The sequence below is a fragment of the Phyllostomus hastatus genome, unplaced genomic scaffold, assembly GCF_019186645.2.
Source record: "Phyllostomus hastatus isolate PE091 unplaced genomic scaffold, TTU_PhHast_1.1 phas_scaffold_345, whole genome shotgun sequence".
In the NCBI taxonomy this organism is placed as follows: Eukaryota; Metazoa; Chordata; class Mammalia; order Chiroptera; family Phyllostomidae; genus Phyllostomus; species Phyllostomus hastatus.
In genome coordinates this window covers 11,131,760-11,156,906 of record NW_025334024.1, presented here as the reverse complement: position 1 = coordinate 11,156,906, position 25,147 = coordinate 11,131,760, and the positions used below count along the sequence as shown (strand labels likewise).

Below are 25,147 nucleotides of genomic sequence, written 5' to 3'. Positions count from 1 at the left end.
ATTGTGACTCAAAGTTCTCTAGAACCTGGTAGAGGCTTTTAATGTTACTTATTACAATGTCTTATCTTCAAAAAGGTAAATAAGTCAACTTTTTTGCCACTGATGGCTGGGGTATCACTGATGCACATTTAAAGAGAGTATACAGGGGTGGGCAGAAGCAAGTTTACAGTTGTGAGTATGAAAAACAGTTCATTTTTGTATCAATTATTGCATTCTTTATTTGTGTTACAACTGCAAACCTACTTTTGCCTGTCCCTGTGCTCTGTTGCTGTCTGTTGTAGAGAGAATCTTGCCTCGCCCACATCAGGTACACTGAAGACTATGTATGGAATGTACTCACTCAAGTAACTCTTTAAAAGTTCCAGCAGTGAAGACAGGTGTGCTGGTAGCATGATACAGTCATTAAAAGTAATGATGTTGAATGGGGAAAAAAAATAAACCCAAAGACTTCAGCAAGAAATTTAAGTCCTCTGACCTTCAATCTCTCTCTTTTTTAAAAAAAAAGATTTTATTTATTTATTTTTAGAGAGGGGGGGAGGGGTGGAGAGAAACATCAATGTGTGGTTGCCTCTCTTGAGCCCCTCACTGGGGAATCTGGCTGCAACCCAGGCACGTGCCCTAGACTGGGAGTTGAACCAGTGACCTTTTGGTTCACAGGCTGGCGCTGAATCCACTGAGCCACACCAGCCAGGGCTGACCTTCAATCTCTTATCTGGAAAATGGAGGTGATATCTTCCTTTACAGGGTTGTTGTAAGAATTTAACCTGGCTGGGACATAGCAGGCAATACAGGTAACTCTAATTGTTACTAGCATTTTCTCTTGAGGGCTCCAGTTAAAATATCTTTGTTACATTGGCCTGGATCAGTTCACTCTATTAGCATCTTACTTCAGCGATTTTCAACCTTTTTTTTTTAATCTCATGGTACAGATAAACTAATTACTAAAATTCTGCAGAACACACACAAAAAACCATACTTTTTGCCTCTGACAAACAAAATAGGTATAATTTTGATTCATCTACACTGGACAGCTGTTGTTTGTTAGCTGTTGTTGCGTGTTTTATTATGTGTGTGTGTGTGTTTTTATTGACAGTTTAACAGAACATACATTAGTGCCTCTGACTAAATCGTCCGGTATTGCGTGTTTTCAGAATCCTTGCAGCACACCAGGATGTCACTTGCTGCACACCAGTTGAAAATTGCCGCCTTGGTTGGAAAACGTGAAGTCAATTTGTAGTCGATTTGATGCTGTGACATATATAAGTCAGGGAAGTACCTTACTGATGGCTGAAGCAGAGGGTATCTTTTACATTGAAACTGCTAAGGGTGTATTTAAGTATTTGTTTAAATACTTGGTCAACTCAACAGCATTTTGTGGGAACCAACTTGAAAAGGATAATTTGTAGACATAAAAACAAAGTAAAAGCTATCCAACATTCTTTTTTAAGAAATTATATTTGATTGATTATGCTGTTATAGTTGTCCCAATTTTTCCACCTTTGCCCCCCTGCACTCAGCACTCCCCAGTCCCTCAGGGATTCCCCGTACCACTGTTCATGTCCATGGGGCACGTGTAGGTTCTTTGGCTACTCCACTTCCTATGCTGTACTTTACATCCCTGTGGCTATTCTGTAACTACTTATTTGTACTTCTTAATCCCTTCACCTCTTCACCCATTCCCCCACTCCCCCTCACATCTGGTAGCCATCAAAATGCTCTCCGTATCCATGATTCTGTGTCTTCTTGTTTGCTTAGTTTGTGTTTTAGATTCACTTGTTGATAGATATGTGCTTAGTTCTACCTTATTGTTCGTGGTTTTGATTTTCTTTTTCTTAAATAAGTCCCTTTAACATTTTACATAATAAGGCTTGGTGATGATGAACTCCTTTAGTTTTTCCTTGTCTGGGAAGCTCTTTATCTGCCCTTTGATTCAAAATGATAGCTTTACTGGGTAGAGCAGTCCTGGTTGTAGGTCTCTGCTTTTCATAACTGAATGTGTCTTTCCAGTCCCTTCTAGCTTGCAAAGTTTCTTTTGAGATATCAGCTGATAGTCTTGTGGGAACTCCTCTATAGGTAACTAGGTTCTTTTCTCTTGCTGCTTTTAAAATTATCTCTTTATCTTTAATGTTTGGGTTTTAATTAAGATGTGTCTGGGAGTGGGCCTCTTTGCATCCATCTTGTTTCGGACTCTCTCTGCTTCCTGAACTTTCATGTCTATTTGTGTCACCAAATCAGGGAAGTTTCCTTTCATTAGTTTTTCGAAAAGATTTCCAATTTCTTGCTCTTTCTCTTTTACTTCTGGCACCCCTGTGATGTGAATGTTGAACTATTTGATATTGTCCCAAAGGTTTCTTATGTTTCAAATAATTGATTTGATCCTTGGCTTAATTCACTTTACTGTTGTTTCCCTGTGTTTTTTTCTTTATTTCAATTTGTGCATCTTTCGTTTCTGATTGGGCCTTTTTTACACTGTTGAGGTCCTCACTAAGTTCCTTGAGCATCCTTGTAACCAGTGTTCTGAACTCTGCATCTGGTAAGTTGCTTATTTCCATTTTGTTTACCTCTTTTGCTGGAGTTTTGATCTGTTCTTTCATTTGGGACATGTTTCTTTGTCTCTTCATTTTGGCAGCCTCCCTGTGTTTGTTTCTATGTATTAGATAGAGCTGCTATGACTCCTTGTCTTGGTAGTGTGGCCAATGTAGTAGATGTCCTGTAGGGTCCAGTGGCACAGCCTCCCCTGTTCCCCTGCTGCGTATTCAAGGTGTGCCCTTCATGTGGGCCAAGTATACCCTCCTCTTGCAGTTGAGCCATGATCACTGTTGGCAGATCAATGGGAGGGATTTACCCAGGCCAGTCAGTTGCAAGGATTGGCTGTGACCACTGACCACCAACCTCTGCCCTCCATGGAGGATCAGCTGTGCAGGGACAGGGTAATAATGCTCTGATGTGCTCTGTAGCTATCCACTGGGTACGAAGGCCCTGGGGTTTCATGGGTGGTATAGGGCAAGGTCTGCCCTCACCTGTGTGTTGCCCAGGTCCACCCTGCCTGAGCTAGAGAGCAATCTGAGATGGCTGCTACTTGTGCTGGGCTTGGAGATTTCCAGGTGAAGCCAAGCTGTAAATGTAGGCTGGCTGCTGCTAGTGCCATGCCTGGGGCCACTTAGCAGGAGGTACAAGGGCTAAGCTCTCACTGAGGATGGCTGCTGCTTATTTGATTGGCTTTAGGAAGTTGCATAGCATGAACTGAGTAAGTTGGGTGGGACAGAGCCTCAGGGGGTCAGGGCAGGGCAAACAGTGACTGACAGTCAGGTTGATGGAATCTTAGATATGGTACCTGGCCTACTAGCTCTGTGGCTCTGTTGGGGGAGGGTTCAGAAAAGGGACACTGGCCTCTGTTCGCCTTGATGCCAGATACTTCTGATTTTCCCCATATGCCAACTGGTGCCTTTCAAGTTGCTAAACTGGTGCTGGAGCTCAGAGGAAGTGAGTCTGAGTAGGTGAGTCCATGTGTGGGTTCTTTAAGAGGAACTGCTTGGGCCTCCAGAAGTTTCTTCTGCCTACTCAATCTCCACTGCTTTTCACAGCCAGAAGTTATGGGGACTTATCTTCTGGCACTGGAACCCCTGGTGTGGGGCTGGGACATTTCACTTCTGAGATGCCCTCCTGGATTTTTATCTACCTCACGTGGATGTGGTACAAGCCTGTTCTGCATCTGCACCCCTCCCACCAGCCTGGATGGATGTGGTTCCTTTAATTCTGTATTTGTCAGACTTCCATTCAACTTGATTTCTGATGGTTCTGAGTGATGGTTGTTCTATAGTTTAGTTCTAATTTTGATGTGGTACAAGGAGGTGAGCCCCGTTTACCTATGCTGCCATCTTCACCCAACATTCTTTCTAATTCTAGTTAAATGTGAATAGAATTATTCAGTTACCGTTATAATAGAATTATAAAGTGAGTAGAGTTATAAAGTTACCATTAATGAGCATACATTTTTGAATGAGACTATTGAGTTTTGTCTTTAATGGGAATTATCAGTTTTTAACCATGGTAGTCCTGAAAAGCAAAATGGCATATGTCCACTTGTAATATTATTATTATATTAAAAGTTCTGCCTTGGCTGGTGTGGCTCAGTGGATTGAGCGCCAGCCTGCAAACCAAAAGTTAACCAGTTTGATTCCCAGTTAGGGCACATGCCTGGGTTGCAGACCAGGTCCCCAGCTGGGGGCATGTAAGAAGCAACTGATTGTTGTCTCTCTCACATATCAGTGTTTCTTTTCCTCTCTTTCTCCCTCCCTTTCTCCTATCTAAAAATAAATAAATAAAGTCTCTTAAAAAAGATTGAATATCTTTTTCAAAAGTTCTAAGGATTATTTTAAGTTAATTATTTTTAAGTTCTAAAGTCAAAAACCAAAATATTCAAAGACTTTGAACATTGTGTTTTGAGAGTAAAAGTGGATTATGGTGGAATATGCAAAGCAATTGAGACATGGGTCTTCTATTTTTAAATAACTTATGATCTAATTCAAGACATGGTACATACAACTAAGATAACATTAACAACTAATATAGTGAACTCATATACACTGAAGGTAAATGAGTTACCAGTATTTGGTTTAGTTACTAAGGGATATTACTAGGATATTGGGAGTGTTGCCATAGTTTTAAAAAGGGTTGAAGGACCTAGAAACATTAATGTGCATCCTACTGTCTCATCTAAGGCTTGGAGAGAACTCACGTGCCTGTGAGCAGAGTTTAGTTCCTTGCAGCTGAGGCCTTCAATTTCTCGCCTGCTGGAAATCTACGGCTGTTCTCAGCTCCTAGAGACCACCCACCACCTCTTGCCATATGGTCCTCTTTGTGACATGGCAGTTTGCTCCTTAAGGCCAGTGGGAGCAATTTCACTCATGCTTCATGTCTTCTATGACTTCTTTGTGTCTTTGACCTTTAAGGCTTTTTGAAGGGCTCCTCTGATTAGGTCACATGTACCCAGGATAATCTCCCTTTTGAGTAACTAAAAGTCAACTAAATCAAGGGTCTTAATTAATTAACTATATCGGCAAAATCCCTTTGGTCATGTAATATAACAATCATAGGAGTGAGATTCTATTGTTTTCATAGGTTTTGCCTGCACTCAAGGGGCAGGGGTTCTACAAGGTGTCTTCAAGGTCATGGACTCTTGGGGGCATCAGAATTCTGCCTACGGAGGAGCTCACACACTTGGCCACAGGGCCTGTGCCATGCTGGAACCTGTATTTAAGGAGGTTAGGGGCTGGAAACCGGCTCCCAGGACAGGTGTCCTTGCAGCAGTGGTGGTTCTCTGGTGCAGGTGTGGAAAGAAGGAGGTTCCAGAGATCAGCCTCTGGAACAGGGACCAGCCTGTTCTCCCATTGAATTAACTCACCCTTGCTCAGCTGGCTTTTCACTAAATTGCCCAAAACAAGGTGGAAATACACGCCCCCTGCACCCTCCAGGTCAGCAGAGCTTATCTCTTGCTTAATTACAAATTCAAACATAATAATCTTAGCCAATGAAATGGAAATATCCTTCATCTGATTTCATGTTTTACTCAAGAGAATATCCTTATTTTTGTTGGCTTCATTCCCCACCCCTGGTTAGAAAGAGCTATTCATTAAAATAGCTTTATGGACCTAATCTACTAAAATGCACTTATCTGAAGAAAAATGTCCTATCACTATGAAAAATTTCAGCCTTCATCTTTAAGTGTGATATTTTGAGATACGAATGACAACTCTCAAAATAATTTAGTAATAAAATGGAATATTTTTGTTCACAAATGTCGAAATATCATCTGATATGACTAGAATGGGCATTGAATCGAGGCTTACCCAATTTTCCCTCCAGGAATCAAAGTCTAAAACATGGCAATTTCAGGTTGAAAATACCCGTTAATGGAAATAGCACACGCTGAGGAGGTCATTGTTGCTGTGACTTCATGCGCATGTGACTGAGCTGGGCACAGCCTGACTGTTCCAAGCCCACCCTCAAGGCGTCCAGATGAAGCGATGCCCCCGTGTTCTCTTAATTCCTTTCCACTTTCCTTATGAGTTGGGGCTGCCCGGTTTCTGTAATCTTAAATTCTGTTTTTCTGGAGTAAATGAAACAACTCTAAAGCCCAAGAGAGATAAAGAAAAAAGTGAGCTTTCGGAACATTAACAATTATTCCTTAATAGGAAAAGAATGCATCACAAGGACATTTTACTGCCTTTTTTTAGGTTAATAATTCTGTGCCATTTTTTTTAGAGGGATGGATAACAGGGTGTTTATGCATGTTAAATGCTACCCTCTCTTTTTCTCCTTCTCAAGGTATAATTCTTATAATAAGATTTTGTAAGAGATATCCAGTTAAATCTTATTCAGTTTCAAAGTCTTGATTTATTTGAATTTCTAATAGTAAACACTTAAGGTTGCAATTACAGATACTGACATAGTATTTACTATGCTCCAGGTACCAGTATTCTTTGTATGCTAATTCATTAAATTTTCAGAAAGCCCTGATCATCTTAGTATAAGATGATCACTGTTTCCATTTAGAGGTGGGGGAAAGCAGTTTAGATCAAGTTCTGAGGACCAGTTAGCAGCTGACAGGGGCAGAACTTGAGCCCATGGAAGATGGCTCTGAAGCTGCGTTCTGTCTTCTGTGAGAGGTGACAGGTGACACATGAGGCTGGCCCTCCAGACACTTTCATCCCAATGAGTCCACTCAGACCCCCTGAGGGGTACTGTCACAGAAGCCTGTTCAGCTCACCGGGGGACCTTCCAGACGGATGGGAGGGGCGGTGACTCTTCAGAGGTGAACCTTAGAGAATGGGGAGCTATGCCTGAGTCTGGGAGAAGAAGCAGGTGGTCAAATGGAGAGAAGACCATGTCTTTATGCACTGAGAAGAGGATTAGGATAATCTTTTTTAAAATTAATTTTTCTTTCTTTTTATTAAATTTATGGGGGAGGAGTTGGTTAATAAGATTATGTAGGTTTCAAGTGTACATTTCCATGATACTCAATCCCCACATGCATTGTGTGCCTACTACGCACAGCCTGATCATCTTCGGTCACCAGATGTCTGACCTCCTTCACCTTTACTAACCGCTCCCCGCCACGTTCCCTCTGGTAACCACCGCACTGTTGTCTCGGTCTACAAGTTTTTGTTTGTATTTATTTTGTTTTTCTTATTTACTTGTTGCTTTCAGGGGATTAGGATGTGGACATCCATGGGAGGCCATTACTCTGCCTACCACAGTTACCGACCTGTAGGTTTGGAATCGAGAAATAAAGTTTTTTTCAGATTCTTTGGCTCAAAATATTGCCCACTATTTTGAGTAAGTCACTGAGTTAAAAATAGAATCCACATGCATGATTATAATTTGAGATATAATTACCCCAATCTTTGGGACAATCTTCCAAGTGATGAAGGGAATGATGATACAGTCTTGTTTGTCTCAAATTATAATTAATGTGCATTCCATTTTTAACTCAATGGCTTAATCAAAACACTGGGCAATATTCTGAGCCACAGAATCTGAAAAAAAATTTAATTTCTTGATTCCACGCCTACAGGTTGGTAACTGGTAAGCAGAGTAATGGTTTCCCATGGAGGTCCACATTCTAATCCCTGGAATCTTGAATAAGTCATGTTATACAACAAAAGGGTTGTTTGGGGTGTGATTAGATTAAGGTCTTTGAGATTAGGAGATTATCCTGGATTATCCAGGTGGGCCCAATGAAATCACAAGAATCTTCTTAAGGCGAAGAGGGTTGCAGGAGAGTCAGGGAAGCAGATGGAATGAAGGAAGCAGAGATCGGAGGTCCCGTGGCTACACTCAGCCTCCGGAAGCTGGAAAAAGGAAGGAAGCAGACCATCCCCTGGAGCTTCCAGAAGGCACGTCGCCTTGCCGACACCTTGAGTTTAGCCCAGGGGAAGTTAATTGTGAACTATAAGAAAATAATACCTTTGTATTGCTTTGAGACACTAAGTTTGTAGTAGTTTGTTACAGCAGCAATAACAAATGAATACAACAGCCATTTACTCTTCTGCCTCTGTTCCTGGGCTGTGGAAAACAAGCAGTTATCTATCGTAATCGCTCAAGAGTTTTTGCACAAACCTATTAAAAGTGAAGAAAAAAGAGAAGAAACATTATTTATTCTATGTGTTTAAATCTACTTCATTTTAAAGAGGTGTATCCATTTCCATTTGACTTTAGTTCCTCTATTAGAGACTAAAAGTCAATTTATGTTGTTTGCAATAAATGGAGGAGGAATGCCATAAACGCTGATGCATGAGCTGAAACTGTCGCGCACACATTCCAGAATCTCTTTATGAGTAAATGTGGGCAGAAATCATTGGGTTCATTTGTATGTAATATATTCTATGTCTTTCATAGAGTAAGGACATAGAAAAGAACATAGACATGTCCTTTTTCTTGCCTAACTGTATGTTATGATATGTTTAGATTATCCATGGCATAGACCCCATGGTAGGGGGACATTATTTTAATTTGTATTTATTATCTTTTTTGTGTGTGTGACTGTCAGTTTTTAAACATACAAGAGCATTTTCTTTAGACTTAGCTTCAAAGCACACTTTATCTTATCCAACTTACATACCTATTAATGTTCTAAACCTCTCCCGACTTGCATTCCACAAAAATCCTAATTTGGGGAGAGGACACTTTATACCACTGTATTAAACATCTTACATTCTACAATCTATTATTTAAATTATTGAGTTTTATAATTAAAGTTTCTATATGAAGTTCTTTTAAATCAAAAGTCTGTTCTGCAATGTAGAATTGGTCATAAAAGGAACCGATTCAAGATACGTGTGCAAGTCTTAAATCTGCTCCTCGTCATGTCCCCTGTGGCCGCGGGGTCTGTCAGTCATGGTCTGTGACGTGCGCAGGCTCCTGGAGCTGCGATACTCTCTACTTTTTCATGATTTCTTCCACCCCCTCACCTTTGGTCGATTTTGTCTGGTGAATTTGTAGGCCTTCTTGTCCTAATATCTGGACTTTAAATAGTTGCTACTAAACCTCTGAAATCAATCTGCCTCTGGTGGTGCTGTCATTAAAAGTTAACTGCTTTCCCATTAATCCATTAATTGTGAAGATTAATTGGTAAATCTATTCAAACTTGGGATGCATAAGCCTGCGTTTGCCTCCAAGTGAAAGCTCATCCCATTAACACCACAGAGTGTTAACAATTATATATATAATTCACCCACATCTTACATAGGAGAAACTGAATGGAAACTTACTGGTTGCTGCCAAAATGGATTACTTGACAACTAGAAAATCATCCCTACCTTTTAGCTCAGCTCTAAAAAAAACATACTGTTAAATATTTACTTGTTTGAAGTTGCAGCAGTATGTTATTTTTTAGATTTAAGCCACTGATTGACAAAGTTAGACGCTCGTATTTGTCTTATTCAATATATCTAAAGCTAGCATCCTCAAGTGAATGTTAATTTTTACATAAAGCTCAAATTAATACTCCAAGCAGGTAAAGATTTTAGCAGTAGTCTGTACTCAGTGGTGTTTTAATTGAGCTGAAATCTCATTTTTTGAAATAATGAGAGATAAAATCAGGGAAGGCCCATATTTTGTATTTTGTCACCTGCTCTTAGGAAAAATTATACTTTATTCAAGCCCAGTTGTATTATCACTTGTTCTTGAAATGTATTCTTTTTTCCTCACCAGCTTGTCAGTGTGCAGGAGCTGCCTCCGCACACGGCCAGTTGACACGGCTACAGGAGGAGAATGGGGTGGGGTGCGGCCCTGTCACCATTTCCGTGATCTTTCAAAAGCCTCCGGAAACAGTGTGACACCCATAAGGACATTTGTGAAAGGAGCGCGGGCTAGAAATTAACCTAGACCTGCAGTCTAGTTTAGTGATTTCCGAACTAGCCTAATCCTGTCTAAACGACCGACATCGCAGATGGCAGAGGTCTGCACGACCTGGAAGGGAGGCAAGTTCTAAGTCTCCCGGATGGGGTTCTCCGGGGTAGCCAGGATGACTTACCGGAAGTGCCCATTCCACAGAGGTGACAGCCTGGAGCGGATCCAGAGATAGCTTTTTTCTAAATCGGGAAGACCCTGCTGCCTTTCAAACATATGAGGGTCTTCAGTAGGAACTTACCTGTAGGAGGGACTTCCTTTGATGTGCAGAATCAATTGTGAGGATAGGAGCCTATAGAGTTGCAAAGAGTTCATTGGCATAAAAATAGATGAAGACCATTTGAAGGAGCACAAGCAAAAGCTACTTATTTAGAGTCCACTATAGCAAGGGTTTCAGCCACCATCAACTGTATTTGGCAGAGATTCAAAGGTAGGCAGAGGCAAGGGGAAACTTTACAGTGGGGAAAAGGGGAAGGCTTCGGGTGTGCCCTGATGGGAGGCTGTAGACGGGGAGGCTGTAGAGAGGCTAAGCTAGAAAGAGGGCATCCTGCGTGATTAGTTAGGTGTGCAAATTCGGCTTCCTCTGATCTCGAAATCTCTACTGAATGCATAGTTGAAAGCAAGGGTACAAATTAGGGAAGCTCTTAAATTATTAAGCACGTCCTGGCTGTTTCAAGCCTATTGCTGCAGGGGTTGTTGTCTGGCTCCCTGGCTGGCTACCAGGCAGTAGGTTGGCTTCCGGGGCTGGTAGTTGCCAGTTATGAGCCAGAGCTCTATTTTTGTGCGTAGTCTGGCTGTTGTCCATTTGTGTATTCAGCCTCTCATTGGGCAGGAGGCAGAGGTGCACCAGCGACAGGATCTGTGTTGTGCCTGGGCAGGGAGATGGGTCTCCTACAGTCCTGAAACTAGACCTGCGCAGTTTGTAGAATAACCCAGACGGCGTTTATGGTTAGAGAATAGTATTGTTGTCTAACTTTCGGATAAAATGTTACCTTGTACACAATATTTTTGATATTTGTTAGCATAATCCCACACTTTCTTAGTTGATGATTTCCAATTTCAACTGAATGACGATTTTAATAATATAGATTGGAATAAAACACTTCATTTAAAGAAATATATATATTTAAGGGAATGTCATTCCTTAATCTTAAGTCTGTCAATGGAATATTTGGATTAGGTCTAAATAAACTTTATTTTCTGAATAGACTGAAATTCTAACATCTCCAAACCTTCCTGTCAATGGCCCCACCCCCACCTCTAACGCATGGAATTTTTGAAAATTTTAATCATGCTTGTTATGTATCCTATCCTCTCTTGTCCTGTCCTTCTCCAATGAATATTTCTGTGAGAAACATGGTTCACTAGCAGGCATGCAACTGATTTTAGAAGGTCTTCCAAAAAACAAAGGCTGTTTTTAATCATTGGCAACTAAACTGAATGCTACTGAAAATGAGCCCTGTTTTTATTTTTGTCAAGTTTATAAGTTTATTTTAGATGCCTAGTACTTGTTTTAACAATGTGCTAGCTCAGAATAGGAGCTCTGTGTCCTGGAGTAAATTATTTAACCATTGTGTCTCTTTTTCTTTGGTTGTCCAATGGAGTTAATGGTATCAAATAGTGTAGGGTATTTGTCAGGATCAAATGAGTTAATACATGTACAGCACTGGGAACAAAAGCAGCCAATAATATGTCCCCATTATTTTAGTGCAGGTAGTATTACACAGAGATTAAGAAAATTGAATTACTTTTATTAAAAACTGAACCGCTTTTACTTACTTGAGAATCATGCATTAAAGCCCTTTGTAAAATAAAATTAAATTACTTTTGATTGAGCTATATTAAAATACTTTCAATATAGCTTGCATCTTTATTTATAAAAGGCTATTGAAATTTTTCACATGCACAATTTTCCAGAGCTCTAATTTATCATTGTCTTTTTAATGGCAATGGTTTTTCTCTCACATGAAGAGTAAATGATGAGTTTTCTCAGATATTGACCTGAAAGCTATAAGGTGTGTGTGTGTGTGTGTGTGTGTGAGAGAGAGAGAGAGAGAAAATGTCTAAGCAAAAATTGTTTTTTTCCCCTAAGAAGATGAACATTCTAACAGAATTCAATGAAACTTTCCTTATGTAGTCAGTGTATAGAATTTTTTTTACAAAAAAGACTAAAAACTTAGTTTCACATTTCCAATGGTATATCAAAGTTCATGTGGAAATTCTAATGTCACTATGAAAACACTGAATAAAAAGTAATATGATTTTGGAGAAGCATAGAGTAGTAAGAGTGATGTTCATTTCTTCCCTTAATAGAACAAGTCACTAATCAGACATTCTCTGCTACCATTTTGACTTGTGGCACCACCTTCCCCCTTGAGGACTGTCTGATGGAGTTTTCATGCTCTCCTGTGCCCGCTTTGCTTAGAATGTGCCTTTTTCCTCCTGGTCAAAGTTCCTTTCCTTGGTAAGGGTTATCCAGCTCCACCTGGTCCCGCTCTGAGGTGGAGCAGCGGCGTGGTTGGGTGAGGGTGGGCAGTGAGTGCCACTGAGCCCCAGCCTGCACTGCGGCAGCTGGAAGCCTGTGGGAAGGGCGGCCTGCACCCCTCCAGCCCCTCTTCTGAAAGGGGGGTGCGGCCCAGAGGTCTCTGGCTGGGGGTTGGCAGCCCTGCCTTTCCTATGTGGAGGTGGCGTGGGTACAGTAAGCAACACTGATAGAGAGAAGTTCCCAGTCTCCTAGAGGCCCATCCTAAAAGTTGGAGAGGGCAGCAAAGAATTTCCATGTTGTTCCTGCAATTTAGAAACCTTCCTTCTAGTGCCAAAAGGTAGTGGAGGGGAGCTGGGAGCTGGGACCTGGGGCCTCTGTGGGACCGGAGCAGGCGGCAAGCACGTGCTGGTGACGTGTGCGACGCTGGAGAGAGGGGAGTGGCTGTGGCACTGGCAGAGCACTGGGGGCGAGTCAGGTCCACAGCCTGGCTGCTCGTCCGCTCAGGACCGGGCTGCAGATGGGGAGGGCCCAGGACCAACGGCTCCACTCTGTGTTTAGCCCAGGTTCCCCTGCTTGGCAGCTGCTGTGGTGGACAGTCCTTTGGAGACTTGTAGGGGTGGGTGCAAAGGTGGCAGGAGTTGTATATTGTATATTTACATTATGTAAATCATATGTATGGAATACTTTATATATGTTGTATATATAACAAGAGTTTGGGGGGGCTCTACCCGCAGGGCACCCCCTCACGTCCCCCCACCCCAGCCACCACAGATGAGAATAAGTCTACCAAGACATGATCTGCTTGGAGAGGAAAGGTGGCCGATCTCTCAAAGGAGAAGGGCCAAGAACCTTTTCCTCAATGGGCTTTTATTGGGTACACTTTGCACAGGAATACAGGTAAAGCTCATTAATTATTGTCAGGCAGTAAGGATCAAACAATAGATAGCATACAGAGAACTCTGAGGGCCTATTCTGAGTCAGGGTCTGTTAGCTAAAGGGCTACAAAACTTTGAGGAACAAACTCACCTCTTGCTTGGACTCTTATCATTTAATTGAGAGCATTCTAAACAAAGCAGGTTTCACAGGATTTTACGTATTCTTTCTTAGACCTGATCACCTGGGGAACCCGCCCTTTCCAGCACAGGGCTGCACCACCCTCTGTCATTGTTTCAGGCTTAAAGCAGGCAGTGGAAGTAAGGCAGCCAAGAGATTAGGAGACTTCTTGCAGACAGGATGAGGACTCAGGCTTTGTCAAAGCCAAGGGGCGAGGGTCCATCACCCACTTTTGCTATAGTCTCCCCAAGTCCTTCCCTGGGGCTCCCCATGATCATGCCTGTCTTAGATTCTTTCCCCCTTGGGGAATCTTACCTGTCATTGGCTAACTGATCAAGCATTGTGGGCCAGTTATGGATGAAGTAAAAGGAGCAGAAGTGGCACCCCTGCCAGGGAGATAAGCTTTGTCTCCTTAGTGGCTTCTGGTCTGAAGTTAGCTCACTTAGACTTAGCCATGGTTGGGGGGGGGGGTTACAGCTTCTGAAACCAGGCAGGGTGGTTCCCAACACAATAGTATAATATGTGGCATTATACTGTATATTATATGTATGTAATATGTAGTAATAGTATATAATGTAACATAATTACTATATTATACATAGAGTATAAAATATAGTTACACATATAAATCAATGTATATATAATATAAATATGCCAATATTTATTTACACATAAATACATGCACTTAAACAATATTATGTATACAATTATATAATGTATCTGCACATTTCACATGTGTGAAATGCACTCATATATATACATATAATCATGCTTTATTATTAGTAATACATTTATACATATATAACGTACACATATGCAAATATGTTCATACATTGTTTTAAAAAGATTTTATTTATTTATTTTTAGAGAAAGGGAAGGGAAGGAGAAAGAGAGGGAGAGAAACATCAGTGTGTGGTTGCCTCTCATGTGCCCCCTACTGGGGACCTGGACTGCAACCCAGGCATGTGCCCTGACTGAGAATCAAACTAGCGACCCTTTGCTTCGCAGTCCAGCGCTCTATCCACTGAGCCACGCCAGCCAGGCTTGTTCATACATATTTTTAAAAGGATACCATACAATAAATGTATGCCATCACTCACACTTATGATTTGATGGCCAACTTAGCATTTATACAGGGCCAGCTTATATATACATTATATATGTAACTATGTACATAATATACACACATGTCTATTTTACTGTGTATATATATTATAATACATATATGTATTATATGTATAATTTAAATACAGATGCAAATATCATACAAACACAAATATTATATATAATGTAATACATGTATCCTATTCTATATGTAATATATGTACGCATATATGTCCCTGGTGAAATGACAATGATCTGAAGTACTTAATTAAAAAACAGCGGCATTATATTTTGAACTGAAATAATTTGTTATTTCAGATTTGATAAGATCCTCGCTTAAATGCCTATGTATTTATGCACTCTGAACATGATTAGAAGCATTCTGAAAAGCAGTAAATTAGAGCTAATAATTAGTGAAACTTGAGAGGAAGCTGAGAGTCCTGGCTGAGAGATTAGTTTGGAACACTAGATCGCTGGGCTGTCTTTACCAGCGTGTGGAACAGTGGTGCTCAGCTGCTGCCTTGTTGACCTTTGGGGCTGGGCAATTCTTTGCCGTGGAGGGCTGCCCTATGCACTGTGAGATGTTTAGCAACGTCCCTGACCTTCATCCCCTAGATCCCAGTAGTACCTCCATGTTGTGATGGCAGAAGTGTATCCAGAAATGGCTCAATTCCCCTGGGGGACAAAATCACCCCCCAGTTGTGGTCCTCAGCTTTGCACGGCCAGAACCTGCATTTTACTGCGTTTACTGGTGCAGCCAGAGCAAACTAGTTTTCTGGAACAAAATTCGCAGGAGATTGATACTTCAGAATTTCATTTCATTAAAGTCTAGAGGGAAATATTCTTTTTACTTACACCAGAATCATTATTGCTGTCTGAGACCCTCCTTGCTGGTGTCAATCCTATTGTAGATCGAACAGGTAATAAATAAATAGCCTGGCATGGGAGCATACAACTTCTTCAGAGATAGTTTATTCACGTCGTTGTGGTGTGCAGTGAAATTCCTGCGCTCCGGACCTGAAGGAACAGTCATGGTGGTCATGCTGTTCTTACATACTGGGTTCTCGACCCCAGTGCAGCTTGTAAATATCAGGGTCCCATGACAATGAGACAAGCAGATTACCCAAACTCTGTGTCTCAGTTACCTCATCTGGAACAAAAGTAATATTAGTACCCCAAAGAGGAGTCATAAAGATACTATGTGTGGGATGGTTGTTCTTCGCACTGAGCACCCACTGAACGTGTGCTAGTTATTGTTTTATGTAAGAACCATTTAAAAGCATTTTGTTGCTACGTAAACATACAACACCTGGGAGGGAGTGTATGCTCGTGGCAAGGAATAATGACGTCACGTGACACCACTCAGGCCGACAGCGAGGACTTTCCCACACACCAGGGGCCCCTGGCCAGCCCGCCTCCGTGTCCCGTGTCACACATTCCTCTCTCCACAAGTGGAACAAGCACGTCTTCTCTTACTTTAATTCCATTTTTACCTAAAAATAGAACAGTATTGAATCTTAGTTTATAGTGTCAAAACAAATGAGCAATAAATATATGCCTTTAGAGTGACTGATTGCACTAGAGGCATTTTACATCCAAAACATTTATTTCTGCATAATTGTGAATTTCCGTTAAATACCCCCCCTTTTTTTGTCTCACTCACCTGAATACTGGTAATAATTCAAGAATGACTGTTTCTGGTCAACACACACATGTGCACACCCTCCCCCCTCCCCCTGCCCACAGATAATGCACTCACTTGTACGTGCAAACTCGCAGATCAGAATTTCCACATAAAGCATGTTGGTTGTCACTTGTGGTTGGGTGTAATGAGATTCCTTTCAGTGCTCCATGGATTGTGTCTTTTAATGTCTGCACTGCTTAACACTTGAGTTAGGAAAACTAGGTTGACAGCGTCTGTATTTAAGCCACTCAGCAGGTATCCAAGCACTGTGGGCCAGTTACCAAGTCTGTGTTGAGTTAGCTAAAAAATTTAAGGTGTGAAAGAAGAAAAAGTGAACTTTAAATGAAAAGGACAGCATCTTAAAAAGTAAAATGCTACCTTAGGCAAATTCTTGTGAAAGGCATTAAAATGTGAAGTTGGTAAATTTTTACCTATCAGTTAGGTACTTTAGACATTTAGCTTTAAAGAAAAACACATTTCAAATAGCAGGACTGAAGAAAAATATTGTAGTGTGAATATTTTAAGTAGTAAAGCTGCTAGAAATTGTTAAAAACTGTGTTTAAGGAGAATAAATGTCAAAAGTTTGAGAATGATATAGAGAATTTTTAGATTAATTTAATTTAAATTGAATTGCTTATTAGTAATTAAAATTGGGACAGTAACCCTGTATGAGTTTAAATTACCAGTATGTGTTACATAATAAATATGACAGAAATATTTTTCTGGTTAGAGCAACAATGGCAACAACTTAATAACTGTATAAAATAAAAGGCAAATACCTTTCGTGGAATGAAGGATTAGTGGAAATCAAATAAACATGTATGGATATCCTGGTTTGCATGATACTATTCTTATACCTTTCCCCTCTCTTTGTACCTTATTTTAAAATTTTATATGTGATAATCATAAAAAGATAGAGAATGGACATATACTCTTCTATATATTTACATATATTTGATATATACATATTATTGCTTTCTTTCCGAATTAACCATTATGCAAAATTTTATGCTTGTCATTTCCTTACTTTTTAAAATTTTAATATTTTTATTGAATTTATTGGGGTGACATTAGTTAATAAAATGATACAGGTTTCAAGTGTACAGTTCTATGATACATCATCTGTACATTGTATTGTTTGTTCACCACTCCAAGCCTCCTTAATAGATTTTTTAAATCACATATATCCACAAACAACATATTATTTAGATTTTTTCTTGTTTTTTAAGATTCTTATAACTATGAAACATGTTATATGGCCTATGATAACTTGATTTTTTTCACTAAAAAGTTTGTTTTTAAGATCCAGCCTTTTTGTGTGTATGTGTGTGTGTGTTTCCTTTTACTGTTGTATATTATTGCATTGTGAAAAGAACTATGACTTGTTGATCTGTTCTTTGGTATTTGGATGTTTGGATTGTTAACAGTTTTTTGCTGTGATGAGCATTGTTGCTAGAAATTGCACCTGTCTCCTGGTGGACAAGTGCCAGAGTTTCACTAGATCAGTGCTTCCCAGCTTCTTATTTTCACGGGCTACAGAGAATACTAGTATTTGTATCGCACCTTTGAATAAGAAGTAAAGCGTCCTGAGAGCAGTGAATTATCTCAGGGACGCTTTCTCCAGGAGGACATGTCAGTGAAACTGGTGGAACATGATTGCGGAGGGTTCAAGTGGGAAAATTGTTTTTTATTTAATTTTAATTTTTAAATTTTAAATATATTTTATTGATTATGCTATTACAGTTGTCCCATTTCCCCCCTTCACTCCCCTCCACCCTGCACAGCCCCTCCCACCCACCTTTCCCCCCTTTAGTTCATGTCCATGAGTCATACATAGAAGTTCTTTGGCGTCTACATTTCCCATACTATTCTTACCCTCCCCCGTCTATTTTCTACCTACCATCTATGCTACTTATTCTCTGTACCTTTTCCCCCTCTCTCTTCCTCCCACTCCCCTGTTGCTAACCCTCCATGTGATCTCCATTTCTGTGGTTCTGTTCCTGTTTTAGTTGTTTGCTTAGTTTGTTTTTGTTTTTGTTTTAGGTGTGGTTGTTCATAATTGTGAGTTTGCTGTCATTTTACTATACATGTTTTTTATCTTCTTTTTCTTAGATAAGTCCCTTTGACATTTCATAAAATAAGGACTTGGTGATGATGAACTCCTTTAACTTGACCTTATCTAAGAAGCGCTTTATCTGCCCTTCCATTCTAAATGAAAGCTTTGCTGGATAGAGCAATCTGGGATGTAGGGCCTTGCCTTTTATGACTTGGAATACTTCTTTCCAGCCCCTTCTTGCCTGCAAGATCTCTTTTGAGAAATCAGCTGACAGTCTGATGGGAACTCCTTTGTAGGTGACTGTTCCCTTATCTCTCGCTGCTTCTAGAATTCTCTCCTTCATTTTTACCGTGGCTAATGTAATTATGATGTGCCTTGGTGTGTTCCTCCTTAGGTCCAACTTCTTTGGGACTCTCTGAGCTTCCTGGACTTCCTGGAAGTCTATTTCCTTTGCCAGATTGGGGAAGTTCTCCTTTATTATTTGTTCAAATAACTTTTCCACTTGTTACTCTTCCTCTTCCCCTTCTGGTACCCCTATAATTAGAATGTTGGAATGTTTAAAGATGTCCTAGAGGTTCCTAAGCCTCTCCTCATTTTTTTGAATTCTAGTTTCTTCATTCTTTTCTGATTGTATGTTATTTTCTTCCTTCTAGTCCACACCGTTGATTTGAATTCCAGTTTCCTTCCCATCACTATTGGTTCCCTGTACATTTTCCTTTATTTCACTTAGCATAGCCTGCATTTGTTCATCTAATTTGTGAAAAAAATTCAACCAATTCTGTGAGCATCCTGATCACCAGTGCTTTGAACTGTGCATCTGATAGGTTGGCTATCTCTTGGTTGCTTAGTTGTATTTGCTGTGGAGATTTGATCTGTTCTTCTGTTTGAGCCATTTTTTTTTAATGTCTTGTCACGCCTGTTATATATGAGGGGTGGAACCTTAGGTGTACACCAGGGCGGGGCAACCCAGTTGCTGGGTTGTGATGCTGTATGTAGGGGTGGGGTCCGAGAGGCAACAATGGCACTTCACTCTCTGTCAGATTTCAGTCACTTCCCCCACTGCCCCCAAGCAAACTGGGCCCTTCTGGTGCTGATTCCCGGTGGGTGGGCCTGTGCATGTTCTAGGACCCTGTGGGTCTCTCCAGCGAACTCTCCTGTGAGGCTGGGAGTTTCTCCCTGCGCCTCAATACCCACAAGTGTTTTCAGTCAGTGGTTTTGTTACAGAACACAAGGGGCCAAGGGGGGCCAAGGGCAATATACTATTATATTATTAAAGGAACCCCCCAGGTTCGTTATGTCCACTGCCTTATAGGAAAGACATCTCTCAATGCCAGAGGTTTGTGAAAAGGAAAGGAAATGTTTATTTAATGCTGTACAGACTTAAAGTAGTGACCTAATGTCTTCATCAAAATCCCAAAGTTCCTTAAAACACCCACAAACACACACAGTCCTTCCTTCCCCCTTTGCCCAGTCTGGGGTACCATATCTCAGGAAAAGAAATAGAAGTCCTTGGCTCAGGCAGCCCTTGGTTCTTCCTAGTAATCGTCTTAGCTAGTAGGCCTCCCTCGGTTTCTGGCACCAGCAGCTGTGTCGCTGGGATCTCTGCTAAAGCCAGGTGGTGGTTACCCCTTCTAAAGCTGTGGGGGTCCCTACTCTGGCAAAGCCGCGTGGCTCTCCTTCCTCAATGGCTGTGAGGAGGGGGGTCGCCACTGTGCCAAAGCCGAGTGGAGGTTCTCTGCTAAAGCCACATGGTGATTCTCTCCCACGGGGCTGCGGGAGTCCCCACTCTGCCAAAGCCTCGTGGTTCTCCCTGCACAATGGCCGCAGGAGTCCTCACTTTGCCAAAACTGCGTGATTCTTCTTCCAATGGCTGCTGCAGCTTGGTTTAAATCCCCGTGCCAATCTTCCTCTGCAGCCCCATTTCTGACTCCTCCCACAGTCGGCTACACTTGTCAGCACTCTAATATCCTTTCAGCTTTACTGGACTGCCATCGTGAGTCTGGGCAGGCGTGGCCCCATGTCATGGAGCCAATCTTCTCCAAGCTCCCACGCAGGCACTGTAACTTGGGGGACCTGCCCCCCAGTCACATCTTGGTGGGGAAGTTACTTCCATCACCTTGGCTCAGAGCATGGCCACAGCTATTTAACATATCTATGCAACCAGTTAAAGGTTATAGAGATGTTAAATGACCACGCCAGAGGTTAGCTGCAGAGGTGTTGCTATGCAAAACAGCTCCCAGTGGCCCTGCTCCTTGTGTCCCTTCCCCCAACTCACACCTGAAGGGGAAGGGGTGAGGACATCTTAATATTTCCTGAACACCTTGAGTTCTGGACCCCATTCCAAATCCCTATTTGGGGTCTCCCCTCTTGGCTGCACCCTGTTATAGTTTGAGGCTTTAATTCCCCGCACTGGAACCCTGGGTTGTGTGATCTGTCTCGCTCCCCAGTTTCTCCTGGTTGATCTGCTCGTGAATGTGGGACCGCCGGGTCTGCCAGCCACCACCACCTTGCTGTGAGTCCTCTCCACCCGTCTGCCTGATCCGCCCCTCCTACCAGTCTGGATGGATGTGTCTTTTTTAACTCCTTGGTTTTGGGACTTTCATACAGTTCAATTTTCTGTCAGTTCTGGTTGTTTTTGTTTTTAAATTGTTGTTGTCCTTCTTTTGGTTGTGCGAGGAGGCACAGTGTGTCTACCTATTCCTCCATCTTGGCTGGAAGACGGAAATTGTATTTTAAACGTAGTTGCTCCAGTTTGCAATCCCACTAGTAGTGCATTGGAACCTTTCTTGAGCCACACTGGATGATTGGGTGTTGTTAGACTTCTGAGATCTTGCTAATCTGCCATCTGTAAAATAGTACTGATGTGTAGTCTTGATTTGCACTTCTTTTTACTGATGAGTTTGAACATCAATTTATATTGGTTCTGTTTGGTAAACTCTCTGGTCTTGGCTTGTGCTAGTTTTTCTTTTTGCCATTTTTTATAATGCATTTTCTAACTGATTTAAAGGTAGTGTTTGTTTTTCTTTATTTTGTTTTCCTTAATTTGGAATACAAATCATATACTATTGTGCCAGTATTTTCAATGTGTTGATGTATTTCTCTTCATTTACATAAGTTTTGGCCACCATAAGTTCTTAATTTTCATGTAGTTAAATTTATAAATTATTCCGTACATAAGTTTATTTATAAACTTTATACTAATTAGGCATTTTTATTTAAGTAAAACTTCCAGTTGAAGATGCATTATTTTGTCACTTCTGTGAAGTTTGCCTTCTCCTTGATCATATTCTCTTGTCTTTAAATCGCTTTCCTTTTGTTACTGAACTTAACAGACCTCCAGAAGAAGACTGCATGTAAGCAGTGGGCATCTTGTGAGAGATCCCAGTTTTGTTTTGTTTTGTTTGCGTGTTTCTTTTATCTATTGAAGCCAGGAAAGCTGTCAGCACTGTACTAACCTGAATGGTTTTTTTTCCTCTTGGCAGATGATTGTGATGAGCCTCTGGTGTCTGCTCTGTCTCAGGCATCATTCAGCAGTTCCTCCGAGCTCTCTAGCAGCCACGGTCCTGGATTTGCAAGGCTAAATCGAAGAGATGGTAAGTCTCCTTTTTCCCCTCTGATTGGTTCACAATGAATTTCATTAATTTTCCATTCTCTTTTAATAAAATCATTAGAAGCAATATACTGTAAATGGAAGTAAGTTTCTAAATAAGCAAATGGCAGAAGCTCACGGGATATACGTGACATGTAGGATTGGTGCTGGAATGGCAGAGGGTCACATCCCATTTAAAAATCCTGCATGATCATTTCAGCACCTAAAGAACTGAATTCTTCCAATCTGGCAACTTTTTTTATGTATCCTATAAAATAAACTTTTTTACAACAGTACAGATGGTCCCTGATTTACAATGGTTTGACTTAGGATTTTTTGACTTTACGATGTGTGAAAGCAGTGCACATTGATCATTTCCTGGGCTCTGATATATGGTTCCACACTCTCCCTCAGTGTGGGCAGCAGCAGTGAGGTGTGGCTCCTGGTCAGGCACATGGCCGCAAGTTTAACAACCAGTGCTGCACAGTGTACTGTGATTCCAACGTCTTTGGATATTGTGTTTTGAGCATGTTTAAGGCAGGCTAGGCTAAATTATGGTGTTCAATAGGTTAAGTGTATTAAATGCATTTTTGACTTATTTTCAACTTACTATGGGGTTTAGTGGGAGTTAACCCTATTGTAGGTCAAGGAACATCTGTATACAATCATTATGTATACAGTAGCCATGAAAATTTCATTGGCCCTCTGTTTCAAGATAAGCAAGGAAGTTTGTCAGAAGAAGTAATTTTAAAAGTTCCGAGATATTTAAAAGTAATAAGCTCTCAGTGTGCTGTGTTCTCAGTGTGGATGACGTGGCTTGCTCTCCTGTTGAGGAACGGGAACTTAATCAGCTTTCATGCCCCTTTAGGGACACTCAGTTCATATTGTTGATTCTTAGGTTGTGTGTGATTGCTTGAATATGTTTAGAGGAAAGCTCAGATAATTAAATGGCGACTTGCTGTAGAAATAAGAGAGAATCTCAAGACTGTGCACTGAGGGACAGAACATTATTGTGGTCCCTTTTCATAATATGCTAAGGCTCAGACCACCTGTGCAGGGACTCTATGGCGGTGCTAACCCAGAAAACATTTTTAACAGCCATGAAGCAATAGGCACTGACATCATGTGTTATTAAAGCTGTGACTTTCTCATTTATTATGCCCTTCTAGCATTCCATATGTCAGCCACTTCTGATTTTACTCCTTGATGTTATCCTCGGTTCTGTTGTTTCTTGTGTGAGGACATTGAACATTGGACACAACGAATAGATCGTGTGTGTGTGTGTATGTGTGTATGTGTTTGGCTGTCTGTGTTTTGCCATCTGGTACACATTATAAATATCTAACAGCTTAGAGTGATTTTAAATGTAAGATTATTTTAAAATTTTATCTCATGTTATTGGAGACAGTTACTTATGTGTGTTTCATTTATTTATTTATTTATTTATTTATTTATTTATTTATTTTTAGAGAGGGAAGGGAGGGAGAAAGAGAGAGAGAGAAACATCAATGTGTGGTTGCTGGGGGCCATGGCCTGCAATCCAGGCATATGCCCTGACTGGGAATCGAACCTGCAACACTTTGGTTCGCAGCCCGCACTCAATCCACTGAGCTATGCCAGCCAGGGCTTGTGTGTTTCTTTTTTGTTGCGTAGAATTGACATAATGTGTTTCTGAGTGGGAGAGTATCAATGGAGAGTCATCACTGACATCCTTGGACCAGAGGGGGCGCTGGGGGCTGTGAATATGTCTGTGTTGGTAATGCTTGTTGGTTACTTGTACCTGCCCTGTAGTGAGAGTTACTGGTCCCACTGCACAATCTCTCCCTATTTTCAGTTCTGAACCCGTTACTGATCACAGGCAAGTGGGCTCTCCTGAGCCCTCTGAGGGCCAGTCCTGGCCCTGCGGCCACGGTCCCCCCAGTTGGAGAGCTGCCATCTCAGCCCTGCTAGGAGAAGGAGGTCCATCTGGTACTCACTTTTAAAGTAAAGCAGAGTTTAACGTTTGCCATCGCTCCATTTGCGTGATAAAAGCTTTCATAGGGTTTGGCCTTTGGAAGGAGATACAAAATTTAATTTAACTCTTTACCTTTATTTCAGTTGTTGAGATTCAATAAATCACAAAAAAGTATATATATGTTATGAATTGTATAAAATTATATTTTTCATTAATTCATATACTCATCAGAAGCCTCCATCAGTGGGACTCATTTTCATTCTTAATCTGTTTCTATGGCTCTTGGTGAAACACAATTCAAACTTCATGAATCTCATTTGCATGTTAATGAAACAGAAACAAAACAGGATCATTTTAATTATCTTTTGCTGGTTGTCAACCTACTTGATTACATTTTTCTTTTTCATTTAGTTTTTCTTTTTTTCCCCCCTCTTAATTACATGAAGCATTCACAAAGGAATGTCAGATTTTGAGTGATTTATTGAAGGCTATATATTATTTCTAGTATGGCAACATTCCTTGTAGTATTTAGATCAGGCTACCTGCAGGTGATGTATAAATAAACTAAATCAACAAATAAAGGTCCCAGTGTCCTGGAAAGACGAGTAGGGTCACCACTTTCCTGTGGAATCTGGAAAACTTAGAGCCAGAGATTAACCGGCAAGAAGTGAGAAGTCAAGTTGCACAAGCTGCTGCTTTCCGTCCGTGAGACAAGAACTGCGAGAATGCCGAGGCCCTCCAATGGGGGAGGGGACCAGGAGGAGGCTAATGTGTCCATTCCTGCCAGCAAGGAAGAAGACAAATTCATGCTTTTTTTGCAGTATGTTATTTAAAAATTTCCACTTCAGTGCCATTGAAGGCTGAATTGTGTCCTCCAAAGGATACATTCAAATCCCAACCTTGATTCCAACGAATGCAATCTTACTTGGACATCGGGTCTTTGCAGATGTGAGCTGAAGTTGTATCAGAGCAGAGTGGCTCCAAATGAGGCCTCATCAGGAGAATGGAATTCGGAGACATCCAGAGACAGAAAAGACAGACAGAAGGCAGGGTGGAGACAGAAGCAGAAACTGGAATGATGTAGCTACAAACCAAGAGAGGTCACGTATTGCCTGTAGCTACCCGAAGCAAGGAAGGGGCAAGGAAGGGTTCCTCTCTAAGGCTGACTGAGAGAGATGAAGCAGATGAAGCTGCCGACACCTTGATTTTGGACTCCTAGCCTCCAAAACTGTAAGAGAAATAATTCTGTCCTTTCAAGCTGCCCAGGTAGTGATACTTTGTTAGAGCAGCCCTGGGAAACTAGGACAAGT

General features: G+C 41.1%; 1 protein-coding gene across 1 annotated transcript in view; it reads left to right on the top strand.

The window, feature by feature from the left end:
- Nucleotides 1-25,147, top strand: part of CNTNAP4 (contactin associated protein family member 4) — a 234,159-nt gene that overhangs the window by 19,751 nt on the left and 189,261 nt on the right. The window contains exon 2 of the mRNA XM_045818618.1: nt 21,777-21,887. Coding sequence (XP_045674574.1) covers nt 21,777-21,887 — 111 coding nt within the window. The remainder of the gene's footprint in view (nt 1-21,776; nt 21,888-25,147) is intronic.